We start from the raw sequence: 12,890 nt of genomic DNA on the forward strand, positions 1-12,890 counted from the left end.
CAGTCTTAGCTTTTTGTGCAGCTACATCACCTCAAAGCAAGTTAAGGAATAAGCTGAAAGGTTTGTCTAATATGGATGTTTGACGGCAGCTAAGTCAGTGTTTTCTAGAACAAGTTTCATGTCGAACATAAAAGCAGTTCAGTGTTTCCCCTGGAGGTGGGTCCTAGATGAAAAGCCTCTAGAAGAACAACATTAAAAGTTTCCACAGACCCATAGTTAAAGGAGAAGTCTAGGCTGCAGTGAATAGCCCATGTAATGAAACAGTGTGGGAGCATTTGATTGTTTTTTAATAATTAAATAGGATTGATTTGCCCAGTATGTTGGGAGCACATACACATAAATGTCTAACCCTAATTGCTGTCCAAGTTGTTTGCAGCTGGGCTTGTTTACTACAGTTGGAAACTTTTTCACCGCAGCCGTTCTCTCTCTGTTTTTACAGTCGTTTGTTAAAGACTACATGATCGCTATCACGAGGCTTCTTCTTGGCCTGGACACCACGCCCGGATCTGGGTACCTGTGTGCTGTAAGTAGGAATAATCCCACTGCTAAGCAAGTGATTTGTAAGTTTGAGTAAATGAGTGCGTGACGGCGTCTGATTGATTTATCACCCTCCTCAGATGAAGATCACAGAGGAGGACCTGTGGATCAGGACTTACGGCAGGCTCTTCCAGAAGCTTTGTTCCTCCAGTGCCGAGATCCCCATAGGGATCTACCGTACCGAGTCGCACATGTTCTCAACCTCAGAGGCAAGTTTAGTTTGATCAGACACTTAATATCTGAGACCTCGCTTTGGGTTTGGTACCAGCTGAGGCAGGACTGCAGCTTGAGCCTCCTTCCATTATTCATCCTCTCTTTCTTTTTTTGCTTCTTTCCTTCTCCTGTTTCACCCTCTTCTTCTTCAAATTTTCATGATGTCCTTCCTCGCTTTGCATCTTTTCTGCTTTCATTTCTCTCCTAAAATATCTCTCATTTGTCCCTTCAGATATTTCTCCATTCTCTCTTCCTCTCTTTGTTTTATTAATCTTCCCAACTCAGCTGATTTTAATGCTCAGGTTTTTTGTCTTCTCATCATCGTTTGCTCCGTTATGCATTTTTCTCTCTTTGATTTGTTTTATGCCAAGCAGGAGAAGGAAATGAACACGTTTTTCTGAATACTACAGTTTTTGGTGCATTATTTTCACTATTTTGTCATAATAAAATACATCATATTTGGCAGGTTATATAAGTGGCTGGTATAAGAGACAAATACAAACCAGAAATGTACAATTGCTGGCTGTTAATTTCTCACCATTTTTAACAGTGAATGATAAAATAGTAAATGCACCATATTTACTATTTCATGTGCTGGCTTTTGAGGCTTTAGATGATTTTTGTTTGCTTTGGATGCCCCCACCTTTCATTGCATCTCTTTTTGTTTGGATGTCTGTTTGTCCTTCTCTTGTTTCAGTACAAGGACAGTTACGCACAGGTAAGATCCAAATGTGCTCATTTTTAATTTGGGTATTTCAATGGGAGTCACCTTTTGCTTAAAGATGGAAAATACCTTGCTGGCATTTTTCTGGAAGTTCATAACCATCGCAGCTTGATAATGCAGGCTCCTGGAAAGAGCACTTAGAAAGGCATTAAAGTTTGCTTTTATTGTCATACAGACAGGTATATCTTTAAAAAAATAAAAAGCACATAGTGTCCAGCGTTAACACTGCCACCCTGCTTCCCCAGTCTCAGGTGTCCATCAACGTGGAGCAGGGCGTGGAGCATCGCGATCGCGGAGAGTCCTGGAAGGAGAAGACGGCCCACAGAAACTCCACCACGAGCGACCAATCGGAGCACCCGCTGCTGAGGAAGAAGAGCATGCAGTGGGCCCGGCGGCTGAGCAGGAAGAGCACCAAACCGTCCAGCAGAGCCGAGCGTATCTCGCAGCAGAGACTCAACCTGTACCGACGCTCTGAGCGGCAGGAGCTGTCTGAGCTGGTCAAGAACCGCATGAAGCACCTGGGCCTGCCCACCGTGGGATACGGTGAGCGGAACAGCTGATGGCATGACATTCAGAGAAGTGATAGACAGTCGGTGTGTTTGCTTTGTTATGTAGAAGTTGGCGTGTAATTCAATGCAGTAATTTACGATATATCACTAATTGTATAGCAAGACCAAACACGTTAAGTAAGTAAGGCGTAAACACATTTAATTAATAATGATTTAATCATAATTAGTCATAATGTACCTGAAAATGAATTATAATTCAAATGATAATGTTTGTTGCAGATTGGAGTTTCAGTTCAATAAACATTTCTTTGAAGCAGCTCTGGAGGCAGAAATAATGTAACTGGTTGAGTTAAAGTGGGTAGAGCCTAAGAATCTGTTGTCATGTGAGAATAGAGAAACTAAAATAAAGCTGGTGGCCCTTTTTATGTTCATGATCATGTCATGGAAGGTCAGTAGGCTAGCCAACACTACCTGTGTAGCTGTGGTCATTTAGATAATCTGCAGACATGATTCTGACTAGATTGTAGTTTCTCTTTTAGGAGCAAGAGTCCTCATAGTATGACATCGGTAGTAAATGCTGAATAATAATAATCAGTTACTTATTTAAGTAATTTTGAAGCAAAAATGCCGAAAACTGATTCCAGCTTTACATCTGTGAATACTTGCAGGTTTTTTTATCATTGTAAATTGAATCTCTCTGGACTTTGGACTGTTGGTCAGACAAAAGATTTATGTATGTTTTTGTGCAGCTACTAAGTGTTAAAGAGGCAAATCTTTCATGTTTACATTGTTTAGATGTTCTTCAAGATTCTTGAGTTTAGGTAATTCTTTTGCTCCACCCACTCTCAACCAATTAAATGATTTCAGCCGTGAGAAAAGCTGTGTTTGACAAACTCAGATCTGTGTTCCAGTCATTTTATCTCATCTCATTACCTATTAAGACGTGGCGCTGTGGGTCTTGATAGCACAGACCATTAACATCACACTACATCACCATTAAACCTCATTTTCTTTAAACATCGGTTTCACACTCATCAAACTCTCTTCCTCCATGTGCCATCACACGTACACACCGCTCCATGGTCATGGTCATACCAACATATGTGGATGTGAACACGTCATGCATGAAGATGCAGGAGCACTAAAACCTCGTCTCAATTGCATTTGATCACAGACTGCAATTGCCTGCACTCTTATCTGCTCACTTCTTGTACTTTCTTTTTTCTTCAGTTCTTCTCTCCTCCCAGCTTCACGCTTCAAAACAAAAGCAGAATCATGCTCCAGATGTGTTGCACCTGCCAAATATTATGTAACATGTCAATTAAATACTTTTCAGGAAGAACCCCAAAAGCTCAAGGACTTCTTATGAACCATGAATGTCAGTAAGGATTACTGCAACAGGATCATAACGTGACAGATGAATAATTTGGAAGTGATTCTGTGCACACATGACTGCATGGCTTCTTTGCATTGCTCTCACCTTTTTAAAAAAGTTATTTTTGAAACTGCAAATGCATTCGCTGCCTGCCTGATTTTTTTCTTTTTCTTGTCCCCCCCCTCCTTCCTCCCTCCTCTGTTCATTTCCTTCTTTCTCTCTCTGACTCTTCTGTCTTCCCTCCTTTGGCTTGTAGAGGATGTTTCTAATCTCACTGCGAGCGATGTCATGAATCGAGTAAATCTAGGATATTTGCAAGGTAATTTATTGTGCTGTTTCTCATTTACAACATGTGAGTGGTTACATCCATCTTGTGGAGAAAGGAGTTTGTCCTTTCACCAGCATCCATTGAAGATTAGTGCACTGAATTTATCCACAGAACTAGATCCATTTCTAGAAGATGTTTTTTTTTTCCCACTCTTTGTCTGATCTTTTTTTTGGTTGATATAAAATTTGTAGTTGATTTATAATCAGGCCTTTGAAGTTTAACAGTGAATGCCGTTGCTTAGAGTTGCAGGACATTTCAGAGCACCCGTATACAGAGGGGACCAGGCCGTCAGGTTAGCTGGTTGATCACAGTACTGCAACTTTACTGCATGAGTGTGTGTGCGTGTGCGTGTAAGTGTAAGTGTGTGTGTGTTTGCGTCCTGCCAGAATGAGTGGTAGATCAGCAGCCAATCTCTCACTCTCTCGCTCTACTATCCCTCTTTCGCTGTCTTTCTCTATCTGGTCTTTTCTGCATTGTGTTCCCGTGAGGTGACGTCCCAAATGGCTAGAGTACTGCAGGGCACCAGAGTATGGCTTTAAGAGTGGAGCCGAACGCATTGTGTCTGTAGATGGAAGGTTAGATGTATGTGAAATTCATACCGTTTAGATATGTGAAGAAGGAAACGCCACTCTGCTTTGCATCGTGTCTGTTATTTCCATCTACCAGGACACGTCAAAGTGTATGTTCACACTTATACCATGGCCACTTAACAACCACTTAATAACCACTGCTTCCCAACCACAAAGGGAAGCGGTGTTTAAATTGTCATTCGTTTCTTAAAGTTTGTTCGTAGTTAGTTTAATGCACGGTGTGTCAGCAAATATAAGGACAGGAAAACATGTTTGTTGGCGTGGCTCTGTACTGCAGCACATTGGGCTTGAAATGAAACATGACTGATGTCAAAGTGCTGACTTTCAGCTTGAATTTAAAAACAACCTTAATTAGCTGACCTCCAGTGGTTTCATTTCTCACTGCGGTGACGTAAACGTGCACTCTAGGGGAGTAACTCCCCACCAGGAGCACTTCTGCAGATGCAGAGGTATGTGGAAAGATAGATGAAGTAGAAATATGAATTCTGATTTCATGAAAATATACATATCCATATATTTTTGTTTAGGAGGAAAATAAAGTTTTAATTAAGCAATTGAAAGGCTGATCTTTAGTTTATTTATTGTCACAATAACTGAAAAAAACTAGACTTAAGTCAGATGTAACGCCACTTGCAGGGACTGAGAGTGCGTGAAAACAAGCAAGCGAACAGATAGTGAAACGTTTGATAAATGGTTAAAACCTCCAGCTTACTATGAATGCAACCTCGACCTTGCTGACAAAAAGAGACCAATTTTAGAACATGACTGGGACAGACGTAGGTAAAGAGAGTACAGAGTACAAGGAATTGCATCCATATTAGGTAGACAGTGTAGATGCTTGCTTGTTTGGCGGTGCTTTATGCATTGAGTCTGGTTTTCAGTAAGTGAAACAGCTGGATGGAGGTCAGGTGACTTGTCTTTTTCTTCCATCGTCTGTGTGATTAGGATCAATAGGCTGCTACAATGTCCGAAAATTGAACAAAAGCACCCTCAAACACCAGCAAAAGTGGGCACTTAAAGTGGACTCAAAGTCCTGGACTACAGAGCACCTGACCTTTTTTATACTTTCTCACTGCACTGTATGTGTGAAGTTTCTTGATTCTTTTTTTTTTCTGTGGCCATGGTATAATCCACATTTAATACACTGAGTAGTCGACAATAACAGCGTGGATTAGAGGGGAAAACAAATTGGTACAGTCCTTGACATCACTCATATAAATCCTGCAAGCATCTTATATCTCTCCACCATCATTTTCAGTGTTATAGAATAAATGTAACTTCCAGATGTTGATCCAGCTTCCACTCTCACACTCCCAGTGTGTTCTGCTCCACTCTCAGTTTGGTTTGAGTCGCTCTGCGTTTGGTCCAGTCTGGCGGATGCTGGAGCATGTCCTCTGTGTCTGTGGGGTTGTGTCACATGTCACTCTGGGTGGGTTGTGGTGGTGGGTGTGGTGGGTGGGGGGGGGGGGGGGGGGCTGAGTGTCCATCCGTTGGCATGGCAACCTGCCGCCTCGCCAGCCTGCTGGTCCAGTGTGGAATGCGCAGGAGGGGAAAAAAAAGGAATGCGATGGGGATGGATTTTGTGGCGTAGCCGAGGACGCTGTCTGCATGTTGGCTCCGTTCTGAAGCTGCGCATGGGGGTGCTGTTTCAGTCAGCAGGCAGCATGGGCCGCCCCTTGTTCCACAGAGTGCCCTGTCAGTAACGGTTAGCCCTTCTCTCTCTTCCACCCCGCCTGGCTTTATAAAGGGCCACAAGCAGGTGGGTTGTCATGGAGACACATGTGCCCCTCCTTTCCCTTCCTCTGTCCATCACGCAACGCAAGTAGCAGCCACCGCCAGAGAGCTCTCAACACACACACACACACACATACAGACATGAATAACACACACACTGACATACACACTCACACAGTAATATGACTCTGTGGAATTAATGTAAGTTTCCTCTTATTGATTCTCAATCAAATATAACAAAACAGTTTCCATGATTAGCTTAACTATATTGTGGAAGCAATAAAATAATATTTTTGCAGCTGTTTATATATTCAGTGTATATATATATATATATATATATATATATATATATATATATATATATATTAAAGAAACTATTTACAGCTGACTGTATATAGAAGGCCAAAAGACTTTTGCAAAAAGTAGGCAATTTATCAATTTATTTTGTATTAGATAAAAACAGGGATTATTAAAACATTTTACAAATAAAAAATAATCTTTAAATCAATCATTATTTAGTTGAACAGAAATTTAGAGTCATTTATCAATAAATACAGAAAACTATTGATAACTGAATGAATAAATACATGTTTAATACCAAAATAGATAGAAATAATAAATCTATTTGGTGTATTGGTTTGATTTACAAACATCACACAGTTTGTTCATCGGAGAGCACGGGCTGTAAAATGTCCTGCTCAGATTTTCTTTTTATTGTTATCAAGATACATAAACAAGCAGTTTTGATCCACGACAAAACTGCTTGTTTATTTTATGTGTCCTGTTAAAAAAAATTACTATCTCCCTATTTATTGTTATCTGATTTTAATTTTTTTTTTAACTCCCAAATATCGATACCCATATCGGCCTCAAAAATCCAGCATCAGTCGAAATACTAATGAAATGCAAAATGTATTTGTAAATTCAGCTATTTTTTAAAATTGTAATTGTTGTAACAAGCATCTCTTTGATTACCTGCCAGACGAGGAAAAGAACGTCCCCGTAACTATTTGTCTCAGATGTTCATACCGCTGGCTCTGATGCTGTACGTGGGTTACTTTGCCTTTGTCCTCACTGAGAGGTTGAAAACGAGGGAGTCTCATATCTTCACTGGTTCATTTCATGGCTGGTGTACTGCATAATGGAGGGGGACGAGGGAGGGCTCCAGAGCGGCTCTGAAGGTCTCTTCTGTCTCTTCTTCCAGACGAGATGAACGACCACCAGAACACGCTGTCCTACGTCCTCATCAATCCTCCTCCGGACACCATGCTGGAGCTAAACGACATTGTGTAAGAAGTTTTCCTCTTATGCCCAGAAGACTTTACTTTGGTAACAAAAGTATTATGTCATTTTAAAATGTCTGATAATCAGACTGAATTAGCATTTTGTTTCAATTGATTTTTCACTATTTGAATACATTTTTGGAAGCACAGTTGAGTTATACCAGAGTATATTTTCAGACTGATGTTAGTGACGAACAAAAACACACGTTTCATTTAAAAATCATGTTCAGTAGTTTATTTGTAGAACAAAATTCAGTATATTGTCTCTATCTGCATATATATCTGATGCCTTTCTATAATTAAATATATTTTATTAAAACCTTTCTAAAACAGAGCTTTATAAGCTAAAAGAAACTGTTCAACAAAATACAGTTAAATAGTGTAACTATGGATGTACACATGAAATGAAAAATGAGTACAACAAAGTACCACAAGAGCAGCATTTGTTCTGTTTTTGTTTTGACCATGACGAGCTAATGAATGCAACTTAATTAACACCTGCCCTGTCACAGAGCACAGTCAATGGGCGCCTTCAGTAATACACAAGAATTGCTATTTTTCTGAATCGTTGATACTAAATGACACTGGCAGGTTGGACAATGAGGTGGCCAACATCTTGTAGTTACTCGTTTGTTTTAATGGGCTAAAATCTGCAAAACAAATCTGTTTAATGCAAATAAAAATGTTTTTACGTGTTCATTTTCGACATCAACTCAATGACTTAAACAACAACCAATTTTTCTACAGGGGGAGAACAGTGTGGCAAGACCACTTTTTCCTTTTGTTTTATGTTCATGCAATAACATAGTACTGTATTACTGCCCTTTACTCCCTGCTTCTGTCTCTATTCAAAGTATTATTTGATTTGAAAACTATTTAACTACTACTGTAGTTACACAAGACTAAGAAGCAATAACTTCAAGCCGTTATTTTGTGGGCACACACAGAAAGTCCAGACTTTATACCAGATTTAAAACTTTTTAAGTAAACCTTTACCCTCTTGCTCATTAGTTGATTGTGTCTTTACAGGTACATTATCCGGTCCGACCCGCTGGCACACATGCCCGAGGACTCGCAGGTGGGGCAGGCCCGCAGCTCCAGGAACCAGCAGGACTTTGGCACAGAGACGAGAGATGAGACTCACCTCTGAAACCCCATCAGTCCTCGACACCCTGACCCTTAACCTCTATGCCCCGCCTGGGCCGACAGAGCCCGTTTGTCTCACGCAGATGAAGGATTGTCTCGGGCCAAGAACAGCAGTCCATAGTGAATGTGCATTATGTGTCTCTCAGCCTCAGAACAGAAATAATCAACATTTTAAAAAGACAGCCCTGAGAGAGAGAGCTGCTGTTTCCCCACCAAGCTGCTACAGGAGGATGCATGAAGAGTGCCTCATCATCGACCCCGACTCCCCTCACGCACCTTCTGTACTAACACGCATCACCCTCGCAAAACAATCTGAGAAACCAGGCCAGTAACGGCTCCGTCCTTCCAACCAAAGGTCTGAGAGATTTGATTGATGTTGTGAAAGGTCTTTGGAAGAGTCAAAGGAGGTTTTTGTGCACATACTGTACAGGATTTCAAATCATCATTTCACTCGGGGGTGAAGTTGCCCTCGTGCCACGACTCAGGCCGACTTCCTCTGCGCCTGTTTCTACCTAAAGAACTAAATCCCGGGGCAACTACACCCTCCTCCACATCTCAACAATCATGTTTTCTAAAAACAACAGTAATTGCTATGAATTTCTGTCAATTCAAGCATTTAAAATGAAGTTACAGTACGTGTGCACTTTTCTTAATTTATTACAAAATATCTGTTTGGTTTTTGTTTCTAATCAGACAGGACTTTCATTTTCTTTACAAGCACAAACTTTTTTACGACAAACTGTCATCTGTGAATATACACACTGTAGTGGCACTTTTATCGGCCATATTAGAATTGTCAGCATTTCTCTATTTGTTGTGTTGTTTTGGACACTGGTTTTTGTTGTGGTTATCGTTAAAGAGTGAATATTGTTATTTCTTTTCACTATTTTAAGTGTCCAAAATCATGTCTGCTATACTGTATGTGCCATTCTTTTGTTTACTCTATTGCTTTGTAGATATCTTTAAAATTATTTGTACATTATGTGCCATTTTGTGATATCAGTGTTAATGTTTATCTTGGAGCCTGGCCGACGTCATCTGCTGATTTTAGCTCAAAGATGTCATTCAATATGTAACAAGACATTTCTGTTCAAAAAAGCTAAAAGATTATTGGTAAACGAAGGCTAAGATGAAATGGTTATTAAATGTGCCCACAACACACTCTCTCAGTATATATATCTTGGTTACAACTCTTTAATAATCAGATTTAAAGGAATAGTTTGAAATTTTGGCAAAAATACGTCAGTATTTTGCAGAGTTGGACCAGAAGCTTGACACCACTCATATCTTTGTGATAAATTTGAAGCTAGAGCTAGTAGACGATTAGCTTAGCTTAGCTAATGGAAGCAGGGCAAAACAGCTAGCAGCATCTCTAAAGCCTGCTACTGTAATTAACATGTTATATCTCGTTTGTTTAGTCGGTACAAACGAAACATGTAAATGACACTTTCTTTTTTACTCACCAACTATAAAGTGTTACTTTGTGAGCTTAAGGCCCGGATCAGACAGAGCACTTTTTATAGGTTGCAAAACGCACCGCACTGCCTTTTTTGTTGAAGCCTACAATTTTAAATAAGAGCAACTTGCTGCTAGTTAACCACCGAATGACCTGTCCTTTAGCCTAACTGTGATTTTGCTGTTAAGTAAACGCACAGATCTCGCCACAACAGAAGGCCCGCCTCTCAATTCATCTGATTGGACAATGGGGGGAAAATGCAAATGACGTCAGGCACTTTTCTGCTCTGAGTTGAAGGCGAGGCGCTCTTGTGCATGAGCAGCGCGCAAAATGCTTACTGCCTAAAGTAAACGATAGAAGAAAAATATGCCTCTCACTGCAAGAGGTGCTGGTATGTGGATTTTGGGGCAAAGCAGGCTAGCTGTTTCCCCCATGCTTCCAGTATTTATGCTAAGCTAAGCTAACAGTCTCCTGGATGTGGCTTCATAATTGTGTGTGGTATCAAGCATATATTCCAAAGTGTAGAACTATTACTTTAAAGTATCCGTATCAGTCATAAATCCAGTATTGGTCAGGCTCTAGTGTTTATTACTTTACTCTTGTTAACTTATATGAATATTTATTCATTGTGATCCTCCAGTTTAACTCGTTAAGGAGCTGCAGTTCAACTGGTAGCAGAATGGTTTTGCACAGACTGCGACAGGCACAGTCAAGTCTATTTCTATCCTGTAATCTATTTCTAAATCTATTTGGAACATACTTGATCTGAAAATGAAGCGCTCTCCTCTCTAAATTGTACAGGCCACACCTTGTGTATACAGCAGAGTCAGTGTGCAGTATTTAATCTTGAGTTATCATTCTTCAGTATGTTTTGTTCGGTGTAAATAGGAACTGTATATATTCTTTGTTTGCCATTTCGTTCTTTTGTTTCGGTCTCTTCTGTGTGACAAAAGTGAAAGAGGACTTGAACTATTTTTGCACTAAGCTCTGCGGGGATGTCTAGAGCATAACAGCATGACCCTTTAATCTGAATCTGTGCAACACGGTGGACAGTATTCAACCATTCCTGTGAAGCAAAGACAGTCAAATGTGCAGTAAGCACGTCATGCATTATGTTGTTTTGATTTATCTTGCAGGTGTCTGAAAAGCTTGTTATTTATCTGTCGAGGAACATGAAGTGATGGTAATGATGATGAAGTAATGGGTCGTCTTCTCTTTGAGATCTGCCAATGTAGGATTGTTTGTTTTTGAGGAATCAGCCTCAGCTATTTTTATGTTTAACAGTTTACGCATTTTGCGAGCGAGAGGCAAATTGAAATGCACTGTTGATCTTTGGCCCCTCAGAAGTGTCAGTTTACAGGGCAGGAGAGCTGAGCAGTGAAACGATGCAGGATACGATCGGTGTTCAGATCCATTCACTTCACATCGTCCTCGCTTTGGACAAATCACACTCACCCTGCTCACTTCAGATCTCCTACCGTCCACACTTACAATACTACAAAGGGGCATGTTAACACTAAAAAGCATGTTTTGATATACAAGCTTGCCAAGAACGATAATTTTGTACATTTAGCGGGACATTTAGCGTGATGTCCCACGGCTACAGAAACCCATAATCAAGTCAACTGCTTGCAAGTTGGAGCCATTATTTGATACTGTGTATTTATATGAATGGAACGTGCATGTTGTCTAGGTGTTATCAAAAGCCTACGTATTATGTTTACCTCCACTTTGTTTTTAAGTCATTGTCAAAAAGGGGTTGATCCATTTTGTACTATTTCTTATGAGAAGTGAGTGTACTTCGACATATAAAATATGAACAAATAAATGCTGCATGCAGCCAGATAAAAAGAATGAAAAGACTTTTTTTTATTATTATTTAATCTTCAAATGACAACTTGATGAAGATGAGGACAATAACGTGTAGATGAATGTGCAATTTAACAATTTAATCACAGCTTTCATATCATTAGAGTGCTAATGTTCACCCACAGGTAAGTACTGACTTTAACTCACAAAGTGTCACAAAGATCAAATTTAAACTACAGCAGCAGGGAAAATAAATAGACATTTTGGGAGCTACACTTATTGGCTCTTTCTATCTGAGAATTAGATGAGAAGGTCGATACCACTCTCGTATCTGTATGATAAATATGAGGAGACATTTAGCTTAGCTTAGCATAAAGACTGGAAACAGGGGGAAACTGCTAGCCTGCCTCTGTCTGAAGGAATATCAAAACCAAAACAAAATTGCTTAATTTAATTAATTACTTGTACTTGTTTGTAATCTAAACAGAAACGTAAGTGTAAAAAGTTGTGGTTTTAAGTTGCATTTTTACAGTAACACATTTAATGTTTTTACAGTGTAAAATGTAGCTCATACTATGGCTTAATATGTGAGATTCTACAGTGTGGTATCCTTCAAAATAAAAGCTGAAACACCTTACAATTTAGGAATTAACATAAAAACAACATGCAAATTAGTGCTGGCCAAAAATTAATGAACGATTCTTTTCTTACTTTTGTACTTTTCCGTTCGTATCGGGCCTAATACTGATCTAATGTAAGATGTTGCATTGTGGGAAATGTAGGATCCAGTGTTTTTGGAGCTTGATCCAAACTAGAGACTAAAAGTCAGGATATCTCAGTCTCTGCTGCACAGGTTGAGACCGTTCTTTTTTCAATCTGTCTCTTGTGAGTCTCCTGACTTTAAGGAAGTGCCATAATCTGTCCCTTTAATGGACAGACATGAGAGCGATATCGGTCCCCTCATCTGACTCTCCCCAAGAAAGCAAATCATTTCCCAAAATGTCGAACAATTCCTTTAAGTGTTGACTTACACAAAAATCATGTTTAACTGCAGCAGCAGGTAAAATAAATCATTTTTCTTAAAAAGTGAAAGAATAAAACTACAGTATTGTATGTCTTTAAACTTTGAGTGAATCCCTCTCTAAACTCCGTCGGTACCTCTGTCCTAACGCCGCTGCTTGTTGAC

The 12,890-nt window shown here is 39.8% G+C and overlaps 1 protein-coding gene across 1 annotated transcript in view; it reads left to right on the plus strand.

Moving 5' to 3' along the window:
• kcnt1b (potassium sodium-activated channel subfamily T member 1b) overlaps positions 1 to 8,443 on the plus strand; it is a 60,099-nt gene extending 51,656 nt beyond the window's left edge. The window contains exons 27-35 of the mRNA XM_070903674.1: positions 440 to 523; positions 618 to 746; positions 1,448 to 1,468; positions 1,720 to 2,017; positions 3,615 to 3,677; positions 3,928 to 3,978; positions 6,024 to 6,035; positions 7,215 to 7,299; positions 8,323 to 8,443. Of these exons, the coding sequence (XP_070759775.1) occupies positions 440 to 523; positions 618 to 746; positions 1,448 to 1,468; positions 1,720 to 2,017; positions 3,615 to 3,677; positions 3,928 to 3,978; positions 6,024 to 6,035; positions 7,215 to 7,299; positions 8,323 to 8,443 (864 nt within the window). The remainder of the gene's footprint in view (positions 1 to 439; positions 524 to 617; positions 747 to 1,447; positions 1,469 to 1,719; positions 2,018 to 3,614; positions 3,678 to 3,927; positions 3,979 to 6,023; positions 6,036 to 7,214; positions 7,300 to 8,322) is intronic.
• Positions 8,444 to 12,890: the final 4,447 nt, after the last annotated feature.

The sequence above is a fragment of the Enoplosus armatus genome, chromosome 4 (assembly GCF_043641665.1).
Source record: "Enoplosus armatus isolate fEnoArm2 chromosome 4, fEnoArm2.hap1, whole genome shotgun sequence".
NCBI classification, from domain to species: domain Eukaryota; kingdom Metazoa; phylum Chordata; class Actinopteri; order Centrarchiformes; family Enoplosidae; genus Enoplosus; species Enoplosus armatus.